Genomic DNA, 20,391 nt, shown 5'->3' with positions numbered 1-20,391 from the left:
TACAGCAGGCCTGTTATGCTCGAAGTTTGCTGTTTGTCATAGATAAAAAATTATCTTGAACCAAAATGTGCTCTCTCCATTCTCTTTTGCTTAATTCCCAGAACACGTGCACAAATTTGCCCAGCTTGGCATGCAATAACTCTGATGCATGAGAGAACATGTGCGAAAAGAGAAAAAAAAATGTTTTTGTGAAAACATTTATTAAGGAAGACAGATTTGAACTCTTGTACCCACGGTTTGAAGGGGATACAGCCGATGTCTTTTCTATAGACCTGCCAGCTGAACACAGCCATTTCTCTCCTCCCCAACTCTACGCAAGAGGATTTGGAGGCAGCGCTGCTTTGTTGCTCCAATCTCGGCGCCCAACAGGCCCCGGTTGCGCGGTAAAATCAGCGTTATTATTCAATGACGTTTCAGACTGATGATGTCACCTAGTCTGCAGGGCCCTTTAGGGGGCCCATATGCCCTCTTTTATAGTAAAGTTTCGCACCGCCACCACCCACGGTTTGAAGGCAAGCGTGGTCACCACTTACATTTGCAACCACACTAGCAAAGTATTGCTTGTGTAGCGAGGGGTGGGAAAGGGAACTGAAAGTGAGAAAAGGGGAAAGAGTTAAGCAGAGCATAGAAAGAAAAAAGAAGCAGGAAGTAGGCAGAGAGAAAAAAAATTCTTTTATCATTCCTCTAGGCACATCAAGCTTATATCAGTTTGCATTTCAGTGCTGCACTGTTCACCATCAGAAATGGCAAACTTTGCACCAACCTGAAAAAAAAAGGGAACATGACTACATATAAAAAATTGTGACAATGACTAGAAAAGGCTGCTTTCAAAAAAAATTTTATTTGTGCTTTCAGGCACCTGCTGAAAAGAAAAGGCATACTTTTTTTTTATCTCATATTTTGAAGAAAGTCGTTTAGCTCACAACAACAACATTTTTCTAGCAACAACTATAACTGCACTACTACAATTGTGCACACCTACTCTACACATTCTGCTAGCTGTACGGTGCTTCTTAAGTGCTAGAAAGGCCACTGCGCGTAACAAGGCTCACACTGGTACAGCCCCAATATCTTGGGGTCTAGAATTTTCAACTTCACCATGGTTCAATTCAGACTCATAAAAACTTGTATGCGAGTTTGATTGTGCATGCAATGCAGCTACAGGCAGTACTGGTGCCATAAACTTAACAGCTAAGGTCGGGTATTTTGAAGACAGCTGTTTAAACATGCAGCACTGATGAGATTCTTAAGATTTACCTTATTTTTGGGTGAAATGGATGTCGTAGTTCTCTTAACAAAAAGTACTGGCAAGCGCCAGATTGTTTTTGACATTTCAGTTTCAGTGCTCGGAAGGTGAATACATCGCGATGGTTTGAGTGCACCGACTTGCTCAGCTCCTGTGACATCCCTCGCATGCGCATAAGCTTTCTGTGCCTCTCACAGGTGAAGAGAGTCCGCATACACGCATGCCGCAGACACGTAAATTTTTCTTACATAAGCAATGCAAGGGTGCCCGGCCTCACTGCTACACAACGCCAACAAATTTTGCACTATGTTGTGGTGTCACAGTGATGCATATTCTGACACAAGTTTCGCATTTTAGGACCTACATGAATATCAAGTAAAACCATCTTCTATGCACTTTCCTAACTTTAAAGCTTGCTGAATATAATTTGTATGGAAGGACATGCACGTGGTAAAGTTCTTGCAACGTTTAGAATTAGTTCCAATACAGTGAACGCACTGTGCCCGAAGAGTCTGTGACAGGCATAGGTAAGTCAGACCAACAGACTGCACAGCAGTTCTATTTCTTTAGCCCTTATTTCGTTTCCATCTGTCAAGCCATAGTGACAACTAGTTGGGTGAGAGTATAGCCTGACGTGTTCTGCCATCTCTCTTTAATCCTGGGTGTCTTTTCCCAGCTCGACTTGGTTTCATAGCATCTAGCAAGCAAGCCCCATCAGCACCTCTACAAAGTGCCGTCGGTTAGCTTTTTTTTTTCACATTTTTTACTTTGTTGCTTGGTGTCCTTAGGACTACTACTGCATGTAGCAATGTTCTGGACTACAAATATTTCGCAATGCCACATATGTGTAATTAAAGACATGGTACAAGCGCATGGTACGAGAAAGCCGCAAAAACGTTTGTTTTCCAACTCTCACATATGAGACACGCCTGCGTCAGGTTTAATCGGCTTAGAGGGACACAAAAGAGAATGAAATATTTCACACACTAGTTAATCACTCTCATAACTCTGAAACCATCGCACTAGCCACGATAATATGCTCAATAGGTGAGAAAACACACTAAAAAAGATGCGGGTGGTGTAGCCATCTTGGAATTCACAGACCAAATGTGAAAACATATATTTTTATGGCACCTGCTATGTCCTATGTCATTCCTAATCAGTAAAAATGAAGTACATTGTACTTTGAGAGAGCCACAGACTTAGCATAGCAAGTTCCTGAAAATTGAATTGGGCCAATGTTGCAAAATTATGGAAAACATACATTGAAATTTGCAGTGTCATATACGGCATTTTTGGTGCAAAATTTAAAAATAAAACTGACATTCATCTTGTTCTTATTAATAAACCCATGATGGTGAAATTAACAACATTAGAGCTCTGAGACTACAATTAATCAATATAAACTGATACATTATTTCATTTTAGTGTCCCTGTAAGCAAAACTGCGGTTTAGCATAGTGGGAACATATCCATCTTTAAGGCCATTCACCGTTGTTCCTCCCACACCTGTCTGCAAGCCTATGATTTGTCATTGACATGCATTCTGCCAAAATAAAGTTAACAGTGTTGATTGTTCGTAGCGACTGACGATCACAGGGACAAAAAAAGGACACTTATCAAACAAAACTTTCGAAACATGACCCTCCAGTATGTCGGCGTAAACTGGAAAGAACACAGGGAATATACCATACCATGGAATGCAGAATACTACTTCGTATTAGCGCCCCTTGATAGGCCACTTAATAATACGTCAGGGCGCCCCACATGGGCAGCTTGAACAGCGTGAAGTGCGACAACACGGAGCAAACGGAACAGCATTCCGTATTCGATGGTACGGTATAGGTCCTCATTTCAGCGCTGTAGGATTTACTATGGCTATCAGTGCATTATATAGAAGCGAGCACGACTGCCACAAATGATTCCAGTTCGCCACAGCATATGACCGCTAGGTTCGTGGTAGCAAGCTGTCCAATTGGAATGGAAGAAGCGTGAATCGTTCTTTTGTAATTCAAATTGAATTCACAAATTTTCACTCAACTGGGCATCCTTAAATATCTGGCTGCTTAACTCAAGAAATGATGCCGAACAACTGAAGACACAAGGACATAGCACTGTCTCTTTATCGTCTTGTTCTGCATTGTGTCTCCGCCTGTGCCAAACTTTAACATATGCAGTACAAACTAGCCTACTGCTTAGTTTTGTAGGTCCCGATATATGTTATGGAATTGCTAGTGTTTCTGTATTTCCTCACATCTTGGGCTCCAATTGAAACATTTAGATCATATTACATTTTGAATACTGCTTTTTCAAAGCTCTAGTCTTGACAGAAAATTGCACAATCATTTGGCAATGCAAAGTAAAATGCAAGTGATAAATACATTTATAGATCCCTGCTTCAACTGCAGAAGTATGAAGTGTTGCGCCTAGCAACATAGTGTCAAAAAGTTCAGCTTGACATGATAGCTGTTTGCTACAAAATTGAAATTAGAGGATGTATTGTTCACAATTTAACTGATGTGCTTATATGGCAAATTGATATTTGTATACAATGACATACATATATATGCTGCTGAGTAAGGCCTCATGTGTGGAAAGCCAGATTATAATGTACCATTCTGGTTAAGTTTACATATATTCTATTTGATCCAACCAAGTTCTGTTATCCGGACGGGAAAGCTTACAATGAAGGTAGGCACCTTTCTACTCTGCAATGGAGACTGTTTCTATCATACATTGTCACAACAAAGTTCTTTGTTAAGAAATGTCTTCTCAAGTATGCTTTGCAAAGTATAAATGGAAATCTCTCATGGTATATGAACAATAGCACAAGGAGTGAAAGGGCAGTTATTAACATGAAAAAAAAATGCAGGAATAGTAACCTAGGAGTTCGTGCCTTTTCTCAATTACAAGGTAGCATTGAACTGTAATTTAGAATGAGACACCCAAACTATGCAGTAGCTCTAGGCAACCACAAAAAAAAATTGTGCATCACAAAAAGACACACCCACGTTCAAGAAAATATGGTGCGACCGTTTTCACTCTGACACTATTCCATTGTAGTTTTGAGGTGAAGAGAGAAATGTGAAAGGCGAGAATAGAAATATGGGCACTGCCTGACATGCCTGAAGTTTTGCAGGGTTTGTGGGTTCTTTGTCCTTTTATTCTCATAGTATTCAATAAGTTTGTGAACATTTGGAATTCACCTGGTGCTAGTGCACATAGCAAGTTGTTATTTTACACAGGGTTGCCAAAGTGTAACTGTTATGTGACAGCACTACAAGTCTTGCTTCTCAATTTGCGTGCTATTTTCCAGGCCACTTATGATGTGCATTTAATAATATATGTAAGCTCTGTCAACTAAGTGATTGATTGGGGAAACTGTAATGAATAGGGCTGACATCATTGTGGCCATTCAAGGTTCTTGTCTGAGGAACAAGTCGCTGCACAGTTCAGCGTGTGATACGAGATGAAATAGGCGAAGCCTTTCATGCTTGTAATGTCAGCCACTTATAACAAATGGGGACTGCTGCATGTGCCAAATAGTACACGTGCGTTAAAATTATTGACAATTACCCCACAGCATACATTTGCTCATATAAACTGATGCCCTGCTTTTGCAATGGATTAAGGCAATGCTAGCGCAGCTTGCAGTTCCAGCTTACATTGCAAATCGAGCCTGACACTATTAAAAGGTACCAGCACGTAAAATTTTGTTACGCTCTTAGTCGGAAAGATCACACAAATGAAGTGTGAACCGAGGTTTTACCCAAGTGCTAAGGCAAAGCTGCGCAAATTGCCTACTTAAAATAATTTGTGCTCGAATGGTTTTGGTTTTTCAATACAAAAGCACCAAATGGTGTTTTGCGCTACGTCTCAGAGGTTTGATTCTGCATTTTGTGATCTCGATATGCCTCTTTAGGACAGGTAAACATATTTTTCGATTTCGGTGACAACAAGCTGTATCTCCAGTTTGTAGATTTCGAGTCGCAAACATGCGCGACATGTTTCTTTCATAAGATGGCACGGATAGAGACACGAGGTGTCCCAAACTTCTTAATGTAATAGCGCACATTTCTTTTCACGTGTTTGTTGCAGCACGAGGTAGGTAAAGCCCCATCTAAATCTGTTGAAATTCAAAATACCGAGACATTCCTTCCTATATATGTGCATTGCAGGAAAGGTCGCCAGCACTGTTCGGACCACATGCTACTGCTAAAGCTGAAACCATATGGTGTGAACTTCTGGTGCACTCTGCATGGCACTGTAGGCACTTATCCTTCGAAGTGGTTATCCAAAGTATGTGTTTAGGCAATAATACCATTTTTGTGATCGCACAGACCTATAGCGGCATACTGAGACAGAGTGGTAATGCACTGAAAAAATTTGTTGCAAATGCATTGTTGTGTTTCCTTGCCCAAAACTCTACTACTATAAAGCCGCATGTGCATTTTCAATCATTAAGGTGTGCTACATTTTTCATTCATTCGGTGTTCTCTGCTGCTCTGTATCATAACCACTAGCAGAAGATAGTGTAAAATAATTCCTAGGAAATGAATATAGGCATGTGCTAATATTGATAATTTTTATATGAAACGAGACAAACAGATGCACTTAGATATTCAGATTGGGCCCTTCAAAAGCTACAAGCTGCACTCTTTTATCAAGTATATGAGCCTATCAATGACCTTGCTCATTAACAGAGAGCATCATAAGGGGCTCTCTGTAATGTGTGCGGAAAATGCGGTCTTTATATCGGCACATTCAAGGCCTTGTATCCAGCAACTCGTACCATGTTTGCCAAGTTTGTACCCAAAATACCGCTATACAGCCACACTTCGTCCCGCTAAAATGACGACCTCTTGTCTGTGTATTTCAAAAATCTCATTGACAAAGCACCCTACATCTGCAGCAAAAAAGAAAAAAAAAAGACTTACTAACAAGGCGACAAGCCACTCAAGTTAAAGTGCACACCGCCAGTATACATGGTATTTCGGTGCATTCTGCATGCTTGAAGACAACACCTATTTATTGTTACGATGATTCAACACGCTCACATTCACACGCACACATTTGCACGCACACAGTGCCACAGCACATTGCTCTCGCATCAGACTCCATTTTGTGTGGTCCCCCTCGCGTTTTTCAGAAAGCAACAACTACTTAACAATCCTCCACTGCACGCAACTCTTTCTTGCTGTCTTTTCTTAAGGCATCTTGAAAACACGGAGCTGCACCAACGTCTTAATCACAAACAGCAATAACTCTGTCGCAAAGAGAGTAGGCCGGCATGACTGCTGAACGTACATCAGATCATTTTCTGCCGGATCCCTAACTTGACCTTACAAAGGGATCAGTCGAAGCAAGATTGCACGGCTCTGATGCCTAGGTCATGTAGAACTTCTATAAAAATGCCACATCTGTTACTCTCCAAGTGTCATGTTCTACGCATTATGGTTTGATACCCTGCAAAGTGCCTCTCGTAGTGGTAAACCTCTTTATAATGAAATTGCACTTTGCACGAAAATAAGTTCATTATAACCAAAAGTTCCTTATAAAGTTATATTCCAAACACCTAATCTATTACAAGATTCCTTTTTCGCTTACTTTGTTATAACCAGTATTTCGTTATATTGTATCCGGGTTTGTTATATTGCAGTCTGAGAGTATTTTTTGGGCTATTTATAATAGCGCATTGTGCTTTCGGATGCGCTTTTATAGAGACGAGAACACAGTAGGGCACCAAAACTTCTCGTTGTCGTTTCCACTGTGCCTCACTGTATCCTTGCCTTCAACAAGGACGTCCAGAAATACCATCTCTCTACAAGTCTAGTGCCAAGCTAGTACTTTCCAAAGCCTCACGGGGTAATACCCGTTTGTGGAAAGTTTTGGGCAGAAAAATATGCAGGTATTTGTAAACCTTGCTAATCTTTAAACTGGCCTTTGTGCAGGGAAATTCTGGCAAGTCATTTGTGTAGCATTTTGTACTAAATTGACAAGTCGCGTTTCCTCTAAACAAATTGAAAGCCAGCTGCGTGAATGGACTATGGTTACATCAGCCTTATTAAGGCAAATGCGGTGCCCTCGCTTCGAGCACGGTGCATGCTTTATGGAGAACATTTGTCCACACACTCAAAACTATGTCTCCCTCATTTTTTTGGAAATATGTTGGGCATTTGAGGACTATATCACTGGACGCATTCAACTTGTTTCAGGCTGGAACTTCGCAAGTCAGCAAGACATATAAGGCACTTCCTTGCCTCACTTGCAAAGTCATTATTCCGTGTGACATTGCCACAGCTCTGCGTCTTTTATATATCTCCCGGTGACAGACAGCACATCCTATAAAAACTAGCACACTAGCATAAGCGCAACTCTCTGGATCCATCTCTGCAACAACTACAAACCCGATCACACCTCGGTCCCGTGCTCTTTTTGCCGAACTTAATGGCACAGAAAAACGTCAGCGGGACCAGCACTGTGACGTGTGCTCTACGTATTAATGCGACTTCGCAGTGAAGGGCCACAAGAACGGCCAAAGTACAAGGCCACTGTAAAGGCAAAAATCTCTATATGTCATGCACATTCAAGTAAATTCACAAATAGAGGCAGTCGAGACAAGGTGAATTGGCAACCACATGACAGAAAGCGACAAGTCACTGCTAAGTCAATCTAAGCTCGGGTATCTAAGCCACAAGGCTGCCACAATAGCTGCATTATCAAAGTGCTCTAGGAGTATAGCATAAGGTCTGAGAAATGCCGACAAGGAGATGGCATGGTGTTTTAATGTCGCCTTTATATGAACAAATACCTGCGTCAATATCTTAGCACCATGTACGCACAGCCGCACGTAGTGTCACAGTGGGAATTTCGGTGCCGAAGCTTGCCCCCATACATACAGCAAGCACAAGCCAACAAGAATTAAGTTCATTGTCTCTTTTCTTTTCTTCTTTTCAGCATATGTCGTGTGTTAGGTATGAAGCTCATTGCAAGGACGTATAGTTTCATGACAGTATGTTCGGTGTGCATGACAAGAGACAGAAAACTGCCATCTCTCAGCTGCAGTATATGGGTAGGCCTGCTTTGTACAGATTGTACCGACGAGTTCTCTGGAAATTGCAGCTGGCGTACCACGATTATGTCTGAGTGATAGAACAGAACAATAACGTATTACATATAGTTTAGGCCTCGCTAAAATAAAACACCAGCATGGCATGCACCCAAGGCAACACTGACGCTGGAAGTTTCACTGATGTCTTGATTGCTTTCATCATCGCAGGTATGTGCCATGGATGCCTTTCTCTTGGATAGGTTGCCGGCTTCTAGAGATGACGACGGAAATGGCAGGACAACATTTTCTAAGAGCACTGACCTGTGATGGACAAGTAAAGAAGTAGATGCTTTAAATATGCAGTAAGCAGTACCAAAGGCATGGCTTCATTTTGCTATGTAGGCTTAATGTCACACATTCCTAAGAGGCTCGAGATTTGTTCTGCCACAGCCGTCCAAACCTTACCTTTATCTGCAAATTTTCTGTACTTGTAAATTCTCCTAATTTCATGCCATCTTTCATTGTGCTTCCCTTTCCTTGGCAACCATATCTATTATCACTAAAGTTTTTATCAATATCTTGCTAGATGTGTAGCACGTTCCACTTGCACCAGTTTGGTCTACAACATGCAATGAAATAAGTAAAAAATTAAATAATAATTACTCAGCAACATGTGCAGTTATCTTAATTCTTTTTTACCTTAATTCTAGAATCGACACCACCCTCTCTGTCTCTTGCATTAAACCCTAAAATTTTTCACTTGCTTGCTCATTGTTTGTTGCCCAGCTTCTGTTGCCTAGGTAGGTAATAATAATAATAATAACTGACAAAGTTTTACATCCCGAAACCATGATATGATTATGACAGACACTGTCACAACTTGGCATATTCGAAACTGTTAGAACTTTTATATAGTACTTCCAAGGGTAACATCAAAACCTTATTTTTTTTTCCAAGTATCAAAAAGAAATGCACACGGAGCATTTCGTTTTACCTTACAGTGACACTCAGTACTCTTTTGTGTAGTATAGAGGAAAAATTATTCCAAGGAGTTTCTACGTCTCTGGGCTAGGACTAAAAACGTTCCTTTTGAGTTCCAAGTCCTGTCCTCTACTTGTGTAAATTTTTTTTATTACAGAAGCATCATTGCTTTATCACACTGACATTTTAGACAACCTCGAGCATTATTCTATCTCTGAAACCTAAACTATTTGGTTAAACATATGGCATGAACGAGAGACAAAAAAAAATAGATGAGACAGTTAACCATTCTTTTTTGAAAAACTTCTTGCTGGTCGAGTTGGTGCACAACTGTGATGGGAATCGTAGCGCATTCGATCAGACAAACACGGGAGGAAAAAAAACGCTCTCTTCGTTTACTCTGTTTTTCCCCGCCAGCGTTCATCCGATCGAATGCGCATCAATTCCCGTCCCAACCATTCTTTGTCACTCGTTTGTGCTGAGCTCTGTGTGTACTGAACTATGCTGATAAACTAATAATCGCACCTTTATAAGGGTACTGACACTAATTAGTGAAGGTGAGTAATTTTTTTTTTTTGACATTGCAGTCAGATTTCAGATTGGCGCGCTTACTGACATCGCCACTATGGTGACGTCAGGCTACACACTAGCACGGCTAGCAAGATGACATAGGGTACCAAGTCGTTAAAGATGGCTGCTTCTGCCCCCAGAACAGCCAATGAGTGGAGCAACTGTGGAAGCATCGCAATAATACTTGCGTGAGCAGGTGACGAGAAGCTCACACAACATTGCGATGTCGGGGTCAAGTTGGAACCAAAACCAGCTTTTAAAAAACGACTGTAACTGCTCTTTTGGTGGGTATACACACTTACCAGTTCATTTCATACGCTCTTGAGAGCTTGGTCTTTCATTTGTTGTGAAAAAAAAAAAAAAGCAACTGAACATTTCCTGGTCAGTACCCCGTTAAAGTTAAGAAGACGTTCTTAAAAGCAGTAAGCGGATCCTCCTGATAAAGGGGACTGCCTGATGAATAGTACAATTCTTTTCCCTCCTTCTTTTTTTTATGTTTTACGTCTGGCTTTTCGAATTCTTTTGCTCTTTTCACTTCTTTTTTCATGTTTGTTACATCTCGTTTTTCTCCGATTTCTCTATCTCTCTCTCTTTGTCTTTGTTTTTTTTAGGTAGCACTGTATTTCAATATTCTTCATAAGTTACAGTGTGGCCAATACCCCTGTGGATATGAGCCAAGATCCTTTAGGCGACAAAAAAAAAAAAAAAAAAAACACACACCCACACTTCTCTTTCTAGGGAATATCTAAACTCTAGGCTTGTGCGAATATTCGAATGCTTCGAATATTTGAACGAATAGTTGAGTATTCGAATTCGCTTCGATTCGAATTTAAATCATCAAATATTTTTGAAGTATTCGTAATGAACAAATAGGTGTTTATTATTCTGCATGTCACCTCCTCCAAAGGTGGTTTCGTTCCAACGTAGAAGTGCTAAACAGTGAAAACACTTAATCAGGGAATTTTTGCTTTGCCACGAAGCCCCCCCTTCAAATTTAAAGGGGCCCTGCAACATTTACTGAACATCCTCAGAAAACGCTGCCGATCGGTAGTTGAGGCTACCGAGAACACGTGAGGCAAATATAGCGCAGCACGCTGCTTGTTATTCACAATAAATTTTCAAAGCTAAGAATTGCTTTCTTTCCTCAGCAAATGGCACCACAAGCTCAATGATCACTTGTCACAGCCAAGAAAGAATATACGACTCTGGTCACAGCCATTGGCTGATTTGAGCATGGCGCGCCGTCGTTACTGGAACCATCGCGGGAGGTTGCCGCTTGTCTGCGAGTACGTGCGCGATCGCACTGAAAAGCCGCGTATTTGAAGAAAATAAAAAGAAGTGCTCAAGGTCACAAGGTGCGTGTGACATCCTTTTTTTTTTCCGTGCCATTCATCCCCGCTGAACTTCCAGCTATTTCGTTGGGACGAGAAGAGAGAATGCAATTGCAGCGTGCAACAAACTTTTGGAACTCCGCTCGTACTGGACTGACTCCAGAAACTTTGCGGCGGTAAATTTGTGAGGCAACAAGCACATTTACTGGCTCCATGGCTACTTGAAAAAGTGTTGCAGGGCCCCTTTGAAAAAACATGTTACCCTCAAATCAATTCTTCATTTTATTAAGCTTCTTATGGCGGCATATATAATCTAACTATAATAAATTTTAAAACGTTAAGTATCTTATCACTTGCATCCTACCTAAACTACTACTCAAGGTTGTTTAAACTTCCTTTGAACGAAAAAAAAAAATGGCATTTGCGTAGAGCTCCTATTTCAATTCAGAAGAAATATTGTGCAGTTTAGTTAGGTCATAATAAATATTTCTTTTTTATATGTCATACCTTCCATTCGACTTCGATTCGAAATTATTCGATCAAAATCACTATTCACTTCGAATTCGCTTCGAAGCTAAAATTAACTATTCGCACAAGCCTACTAAACTCCAACCAAAAAGTAAGTGAAGAAGATGCGTAAACCCAACGTTTCGAGACCGACTTGGTTCCTTCCTCAGAGGGTACTGGGGCTACGTTGCAGCACGCATCTTCAACGCACTCGCGAGGCAGTTAATACACTTTTCTTTCTGGTTAAGCTCAGATACTATTCATTCTGAGCTTAGAGGCGATTTAGTGGCTAAGAAAATCACAAAGCCCGATGCTATGGCTCGCTTACCTAGCAGAGGGGCAGGAAGGCCTGGAGTAGGTCGTGTGGCAGGTCGTAGTAGACGAGTGACGGGCTGAAGGAGGAGCGCAGGGCGGCGAGATCGGGTAGTGCGGCCGCCCACGGCTCACCGCGGCGGGCAAACACAGTCAACGAAGAACGCGGCACTTGGGCCAGCAGCCGCTGCAAGTCACCCAGCGAACGGCGCGCCAGGGGCAGCCACACAGGAAAGCTCACGGGCTGACCCAGGTTGTACTCTCGAACCAGGGCACCCATGCTCTCGACCATCTCCCGCGTGTACCTGGATAAAGCCGAAGTCGAGGCGTGTCACTTGTCAGGCAATCTCACTGTGGAATGATCTTCCCGACGAGATAGTTTCAGTCACTAACAACAACGCGTTCCGCGAGAAACTACTCTCTCGCTACATCTAGCATCATTTCATAGACATTTGTATGGAGGTGCATATACTTGGCGACTGTATTTTCCTTGTTCTATTACTGTTATTAGTGTCGCTGTTATGTTGCATTTATTTGTATATTTGAACTGTATTAGTTCTCATTTTTCTTTCTTTTTTTCTGTAAGCCCCCCTTACCCTATAACGAGAGCCTGTAAGGTATGTTAAATAAATGAATAAATATGTGGTTTATCTTACTGGTTTGATAATTCGAAAGTTGCAGGTTCGGTACCTGCCGGTGGAAAGTTATCTTTTCGTCCACTTTTTTTTTCTTCATGTTTAAATTACAATTACTTCTAATAGCACCCCCTATACTTTCATTGGGATTACTGTCTGTTAGTTCTCATTATTATTGTTGCAATGAAGCTATCATCAAAATATTTGATAGGGATGGACACACAAAATCAGACAGGCATTGAAGGTCAGACCAAAGTACCACAACTGTCAGCCTCCAATGTGTCTGTGAAGTAGCTGATGAGATCTGCAAATGAAGTGGGTTGCTAATGGTGTATTTAGACAGACTGAGAGCCCACAACATTGGCACAGACTAAGAGAAGGAAGATCATTATTTTACTAGTTTTACTAGTTTGCGTTTTTATTTTTTGTGCACTGTTGATGAATTGCAACAAATTGCTTGTACGTTTGAGAAGTGTCGGTTCCAGTGGACTGCATGCGGTCATTCATTGAGCGGATTACTTCATGTTACTATCACTAGCGCTATTAGCAGCTTTATTTAAAACCTCGGGTAACTACACAGTAGCTCAGCTATTGATTGTTTCACTAGTACTGGTCAATAACTACTTTACCAGTGTCCACACCCCTTGTTGGTATCCTGTACCTCATGCGGTGTACTCTTGCTGCATGCCGAAGAACCTACCCCATCTTCAGACAGGAGCCTTCCTGAGTTGTCCATCCGAGAGAAATGATGGAACGAGGGAAACGGGTTCGACACAGCGTCAGAAAAGTCCAGGCATCCACAGGAGGCACAGCCGCACAATCTGGTCCTGGCAGTACATCGGCATTCAGCACTACAGGCCCTTGAAGCTGTGCGGCAGCACAATTTATTTATTATAACAACACTCGGAGCTCGAAATAATGAGCATGAATATAACGAAATATCGGTTATAACGAAGTAAAAGAAAAATAGTTTTGCAATAAATAAAGTGTTAGGAATAACCTTAATAATGAACTTTCTGATGAAGCCAAAGCAACGCGTGGTGGCGCTGCGACTTCGGACAGCCAGCACCATCTTTGGTAGAAAAGTAGAAATCGGAGATGGTAGATCGCGCATTTTCCCTTCGCTCCAATGCGCTGCCGCTCGCTTACGTGCTCGTGCAGAGAGCGCGCGCTGCGCTTGAGTCACATCACAATGTACTGCCTGCAGTGCAGCTTCACAAAGATCTCTGAGCTGGGCAAGCACTTCCGAGAAGTAAATCGAACAAAAGGAGTAAAGCTCGTTAGTCAAGTTTATGATTTGAAGCAGACGACGCAAGAGGAGGACGCCCGAGTCACTGCAAAATGCATTTCTCGGGTCCTCCCTGATAATACCGTGTACGACGTATGCCTCGAGGTAACTCTCATTCTGCCGACATGAAGCCGCGTACTATATCGATGCGCTGTGTTGAGGTTTATGGAAAGCATTTAATTGTTGTTTTGATGTGGTATCTAGCAGTAGCAGCCGTGTACTGTCATGTGGAAACGTTTGCGGCGTGCTGAAAAAAATAAATAAAAAAATAGTTTTACGGTCATGGCATTAAAATGTCCAAGAAGTTTTAGAGTCATGTCCTCCGTGCCGCGCATGACTCGCTGACGTCGCCGCGAGCGAAGTTTAAGTACAGCGAGTCAAGTTCAAGTGCTCGCCTTTTTTTTCCCCCCCGGCTCTCGTGTCAAGCGCTCTTTATCTTTCGCGAACGCGGCTGTGTTCGCCGGCTGTGACTAGATGGGAAACTGATACAGCCTTACACGTGGAGAGCGTCCCTTGGTGTTTTATGCATTGTTGTGGCAGCCCACAACACAATGCTTCGGACCTCCCCGATGCTACCGTGGGGCCGCTTCTTCCATTACGGAAAGGCAACTTCGCACAGCGAGCGTCTCGTATTAGCGCGTCAAGCTGACGGCACGGCGCCTAAGTTTCCCGCAGCGACTGCAGAATGTGTTGCGCGCGTGTCGCATGCGCTCCAATTTCGGCAAAACACACTAACTCGCCTGCGACCTCTCCCGCGTCTCTCTTCAAGTGTTCCGGAGCGTGCCGCCAGGGCCAGGCACGGCGTTGTCATCGCTCCGCATACTTGAGCTTCGGTTCCCTATAACAAACTTATTTTCTCGTAATATGAAACTTTGTTATAGTGAGGTTTGAGTGCACCTCCATTGTCAGCCGTTTAAATGAAACTTTGCCCTGGCTCAATTAGATGCCATAAACTAGAAATGCTTTTCCCTGGGGAAAGATGCGGCATTGAAAACAACTTGCTTAAAATCTAATGTACGGAAATTAAAATCTGCTGCAGAGCTTGGGTTTCATATAAATTTTCAGGCTGTTTTTGCATCTCTTGCACGCCTTGCATGTCCAACAAGTGTGCTTAAAGATTTTTGGCCCACATCCTTTATTAAAAGTAATTCCTATCTGCATAAAAAGTGGCTATTAATAAAACACAGTTCTATAGCCAGCAAGGGCAGAGGGCATGCCTGCACAAACTTTCAGGGCATGTCACAAAACAGCCCGCATAATTATTATGTGGTCTTTAGGCGTCATGCTTCAAAGTGAGGCACAGCTTGGTGCTCTAAACTTTGTAGTACTGGTTCATAAACTGATGCATAGAAAAAAAAATTGATAGCTCAACACTTTTTCACTGTACTGAAAAAGTATTGCGGAGCCTCGTTAAACTCCGTTTTATTATTCTTTTACTACTATGCACCAACCAACCCATTCAAGCACACTGCTGAAAACTACGATAGAAAAAAACAAAACAGAAGCTTCACTACTGAAACAAAACTATGTATTTTTTGTACTATTTCAGTGTACTTTGAAAGTATAGTGCTTAGTGTGTGTTCTCCTACTTTCATTTTATATTCGTTGTTTGCCATGACCATGCTTACTTTAACTAAACTAGCCCAAGTTGCTGTTCAGTTAAACAAGTCTGACTATAGCAGACTCAGCATGCAGAAATTCTTAAAAATAATTGTTGCCAAAATGGAGCAACTGCTTCTAGTATCATTGGATTTGCACCTGAACTCATCACATCCATTGACTTCTCATTAAATGTAATTTATATTAAATGAGAAGAATATTTTTTGTCTGTTCAGGTTCTTTTTAATAATAGACTACAGTGGCATTTAGTGTCACTCAGCAGCAGAAACGGTTTTTCGCAAGCACTCAGAAACTGTCTTTTGCAAGCCTGCGAATTCACCTTGTCGATGTAGCGCGCCAAGATGCGGCAGGCAGGTTCAACGACCTCGGTAGACTTAAAGTCGAGTTTGACGCCCTTGGCCATGCCGCACAAGGCCAGCTCGTGGAGCCACTCATCCAGCGTCAAGTCACCGTTCCCACCACCACCGCCGAAAGCTGCCACGATGGGTGGGTGTGCCATGACGGGTACCGGGTAGCGACCACTGGCGCCCATGCTGACGTCCCCCTCAATGACCATGCCAGGACCTCGCAGGGCCATCGCTAGCCGCTGCCGGCTGTTGACGGCGTGCTCCCAGACCACCTTGAGTCCATCACCAGCGGCCTGTGGAAAATAGTCCACCAGCGACGGCGCCACCGGGCCCGAGGTGGTGCGACCTCTGTTCCAATGTTGAAAAGTCAGGTATTGACCCCATAATCAGTAATATAGTCTGCATCAATTGACACAGCATAATATATACAGTTCATCAGGTATAAGTACTTGCTTCACTTCAGATCGTTTTATGTACTATCAGCGTCAAGCCTTCACTATAGTATAGTGTGTGCCTTCCAGTTATCACCATTGATAGGTGTGCATATCCTGTTCGGCAGCCCAGAGCATAAATGCGTGCCTGTTGATAAATGGATGGCGTGCACTATACCATCTTAAAGGCTTGCCGCTGTTCGGTTTTCATTCACGCCGATAGTACATGTTCATATGTACATGCACATACAAAACATTCTATACAATAAAACTTATGCGTGTTTCTTTGTACATGTACATACATTTAGGAAGTTTTATTTATAGGGTAATGCACATCTAATGTAAACACCTCACTAGTATTGAAGGCCTAATATAAGCCAATGTTCAAAGCCTGCTATGAAAAATGGTCATTGTGTTAATCGACACCATGAATAGATGCCATACAATGCACTTCTCCATCATAAAATAAAATTAACATTATAGTTTACCGACACATATACTAATGAGGTCTTCACCTCAGATGTGGTTAAGGCTCTTTATTTTACATTCAAAAGTGTACAAGATTATAAGCCCACAAAGCCCAAGTGCAATTTACACCAAGTAAAACAAAAACATGCTCCAGATGATTATTGGCCGTAAAAAGTACATCTCCACACACAAAAAAATTAGGTTGCAATGCATTATATGCTAGTAACCACCATTTGATTATAAATTACATTGGAATGTGGGACACCAGATCAATTTTGATAACTCGAAGTTAAATCGGAATTTCAGGTAAATTCAGCATAGATAAAGAATTATACATCAGGCTCTTTGGGATCGATGAATGCTGCGATCAGAGACTGTTGCTGTGCCCATTTTTGAAACACCAGTTTTGTTCAAACAAAACAACAAAGACAACAAGAGTGTTGTGTATATCTGTTTGCGCACTCTTCTTATGTACACATCTTGTTTGCACTGCTCTAGCACTTCAAGTGTCACTGTGCTTAAGCGAAAAGCTCATCACCTTTGTCCAGTATAACAATTTCCATGCATTTATTTTAGCTTTGCATTCTTTAAACTTCTCTACCTCATTTTGTACAGTACAGTTTAAGAAGTGCTCTGAGAGTGTGCTTAACTTTGCACCAATCACATCACTTCTCAGCAAAAATTGTAATTATGCCACGGAGAACATGGCAGTTTTGCTGAACGTGGTTCCCCCACCCCCCCCCTTTTTTTTGAAGACAGATAAAGAAACACTTTCCAATATCTCATTGATTTAGTGTGAAAAAGTATGTTGCATTCGAACAACAAAGTCATTACAACTTTTACCAGGGTTGAAAACAAAAAAAAATAATTACATGCACATTCTACTACAAATATCACTATTTAGTATGCCACAAAGTGAAAATAAAATCGCTCTTAATATTAAAATACAATTGTTGTAGCCAGTATTTCTTGTAACCATGTATTTATTACATGTGTTTCAATATCTGGGAGAATGAGAAAATATTTAATTTGCTTATTTATGTATAATATCAAGTTTTATTACCAGCACTGCAATGAAAACTTACACCGGTCAGGAGCCTGAACGAGCAGTTACATACCTTATGAGGCCAATCAAAACACAAGACACATATTGAATACAAAGCAGATAATGAGTGTAAATGTGGGAACAAGAGGACATGTCAAGGTTCCTGGGACACCATGAAACATACGTATGCCAAACTTTCTAAGCTTGAAAAGCACCAAAAAGCTTGATTCTCCCAAACGTAGATCGCTAGGTTTTTTAAACTGACCCGGTGTTGTTCGTCCCGGGGCAATGTACTCTGTGGGCCGCCTTGTAGTCTTCATAATGCGTGGCTGTAAGAAAAAGAGTAATAAACACGATAGGGAGAAACTTAAGATGAGTCGGTAACATTTTCTAAAATCTCTACACAGTGCCTCACAAATAAGGATGCTACGAGACATCTTTTGATGCAACACTTCCAAGAAAATCAATCGTATAGTGTGTTTATGTTGTACTAATAGGCAATAACACTGTATTTATGTACTCTGTGTATGTAAACTGAATGAAAAGCTTTCAGATGAGTGCAAACGTGCCAGTGTGTCTGTGCAATGTTTGATAGTGTCCCTCACATGACTTAAATTTGGATTATTTGAAGTTATGAGGAACTTACTGTTGATTAAGTGCTCAAAACATTTTTGCAATTCATTACACATATGTAATAAAAGCACAAAAGTACACGCACTACAACTAAGTTGAGAAAAAGACCATATTTAGAAAATGGACTACACTTAATAATAATAAAAAACTTCCCTACAGGTGTGCACACAAGTACCACACTCCAATTTTTATACATTAAATGTCAGTGCTTTTTCGATTGGTGTTTCACAGATCCCTTATGCGCATTAGACGCATACAGAAACATTGGGTGTGCCCAGTTTAATGTATCAGCAACTACAACAGGAATAAAAATGTTGGCAATTTGATTTAATGGCCTGAAATGTACTCTATGAAACTATTCACTGATTAAGTGCTATGTTTGTATAATTGCAAAATCTATGGTCTCCCCCCTCCCTCCCAAAAAGAGAACTAGTATACTATGGTAATATATATATATATATATATATATATATATATATATATATATATATATATATATATATATGCAGACTCATTTATGCACTTAAATAATCTATATGTTTTTTCTGTGTATTGTAATGCTCCGAAAATAAATATCACAGGTTCCTAATGCAACGCAAAATTGGCACACTAACTTGAAATACCGGTAAACTTGAATCTTAACTACAACTGTGCGATACTGAAGATAATATGTGTTTAATTATAATTAATTACACATCACATTATGTCGTGGCACTCTTGTAAGATCAGTGCAGAATAATCGACTATCTCAGTTATATATAGTGCAACAAATCAGCCTTGGGCGTCGAACGACTGAATTACTAATAAGCAATTAATACCGGTAATAACCGCAGACGAGCAAGGAAATAGTTTTGTCTGCGCGTACACGCCTATATATAAAACGTACGCCGCAGACGCACCTTTTCCCGATCGAACGAAATGTGTGCACCCCGCGATATATGTGACCTAGAAAAGTTAGCGAAATTCGGGTGTCGGTAAAAAAAAAAAAAATCCACTCTCCTCGCGGCACGCGCGCATCTGAAATGCGCGACGTACCGTTATAATTTCATTAGACGCTACAGCGCCAAAGCATTCCGTTGCACACGTTCAACTGATAAATCGAATTAACAGCACTATACCTGTTATTTCAAATCAATCGAAACGATCGCAATCTTTAATTTTTTTACGTACGCCGCGCGCAACAGCAAACGCGCGTTATAAAACCACCAAGCGCACCTATGTAAGCGCGTGTTATGTATCGCGCCCGCTCGCATAGCGGAATAAAATATTATTGACGCGCGATTTATGCCCAAAACGCACAAAGACAGCGAGGCTAAGGCACATGCCGCTTCGAGGCACGAGAAAAGAGTACGCAAAGAGCCGAAGCGGCACTTACTTACCCGACATTCGGATCGGAGCTCGTCAGGCGGGCAACGGTACCGCTTCCATTCAGGGGGCACTGGCCTCTACTGGGAAGGTCAATGACACCCCCAGCCCAGCTGAGCCAACGCGCGCCGCTTGACACAGAAACAATGCTCCCCACCTCCTCCGTCCTTTTGCGTCCTCCTCCTTCCCTCCTTTTCGGCACCAAGTTGAGCCACGAAATGTGTTGCGTACTCTCGCCCGAATCGCTACGTCAAAGCGAGCGGGACGCGCAATAATTGAGCGCGGCTCGGACTCCGGGTTCGTGGCGGTGCACCTCCGCCTACGGGACACGCACGAAAACGCCGGGGAAGTTGCCAGCGAATGCGGAGAGGAGTCGCGCACGGGCCGCCAACGAAAACGGAACCGACCAGCGCACGTGCGGGGCTTAAAAAAGCTGTCTTAGTGCGCCAACTCCCAATCTTCTCGGGATGAATTTGCAACCTTACGCCGCTGCGCTTGTGAAGCAGTGCAACCGTTTGCGATGTTCTCTATTTGTAACTCGCGGATGTTTTTTTTTGTCAA

At 41.9% G+C, this 20,391-nt stretch overlaps 2 protein-coding genes across 2 annotated transcripts in view; one reads left to right on the top strand and one right to left on the bottom strand.

The window, feature by feature from the left end:
- Positions 1-819: 819 nt before the first annotated feature.
- Positions 820-20,304, bottom strand: LOC119180765 (protein FAM151B). Its single transcript, XM_037431900.2, has 6 exons — positions 19,845-20,304; positions 18,098-18,161; positions 15,861-16,236; positions 13,334-13,500; positions 12,015-12,303; positions 820-8,618 (listed from the first exon to the last, which is right to left on the bottom strand). Exons 1-5 carry the CDS (start codon positions 19,849-19,851, stop codon positions 12,015-12,017), a joined length of 903 nt encoding a protein of 300 aa, XP_037287797.2. The 5' UTR covers positions 19,852-20,304; the 3' UTR covers positions 820-8,618.
- Positions 16,129-20,391, top strand: part of cdm (importin-13-like protein cdm) — a 56,550-nt gene continuing 52,287 nt past the window's right edge. The window contains exon 1 of the mRNA XM_075875189.1: positions 16,129-16,259. Coding sequence (XP_075731304.1) covers positions 16,245-16,259 — 15 coding nt within the window. The 5' untranslated portion in view covers positions 16,129-16,244. The remainder of the gene's footprint in view (positions 16,260-20,391) is intronic.

Source organism: Rhipicephalus microplus, chromosome 10, assembly GCF_043290135.1.
Source record: "Rhipicephalus microplus isolate Deutch F79 chromosome 10, USDA_Rmic, whole genome shotgun sequence".
NCBI lineage: Eukaryota > Metazoa > Arthropoda > Arachnida > Ixodida > Ixodidae > Rhipicephalus > Rhipicephalus microplus.
This window is presented reverse-complemented; position numbering and strand designations above follow the sequence as displayed.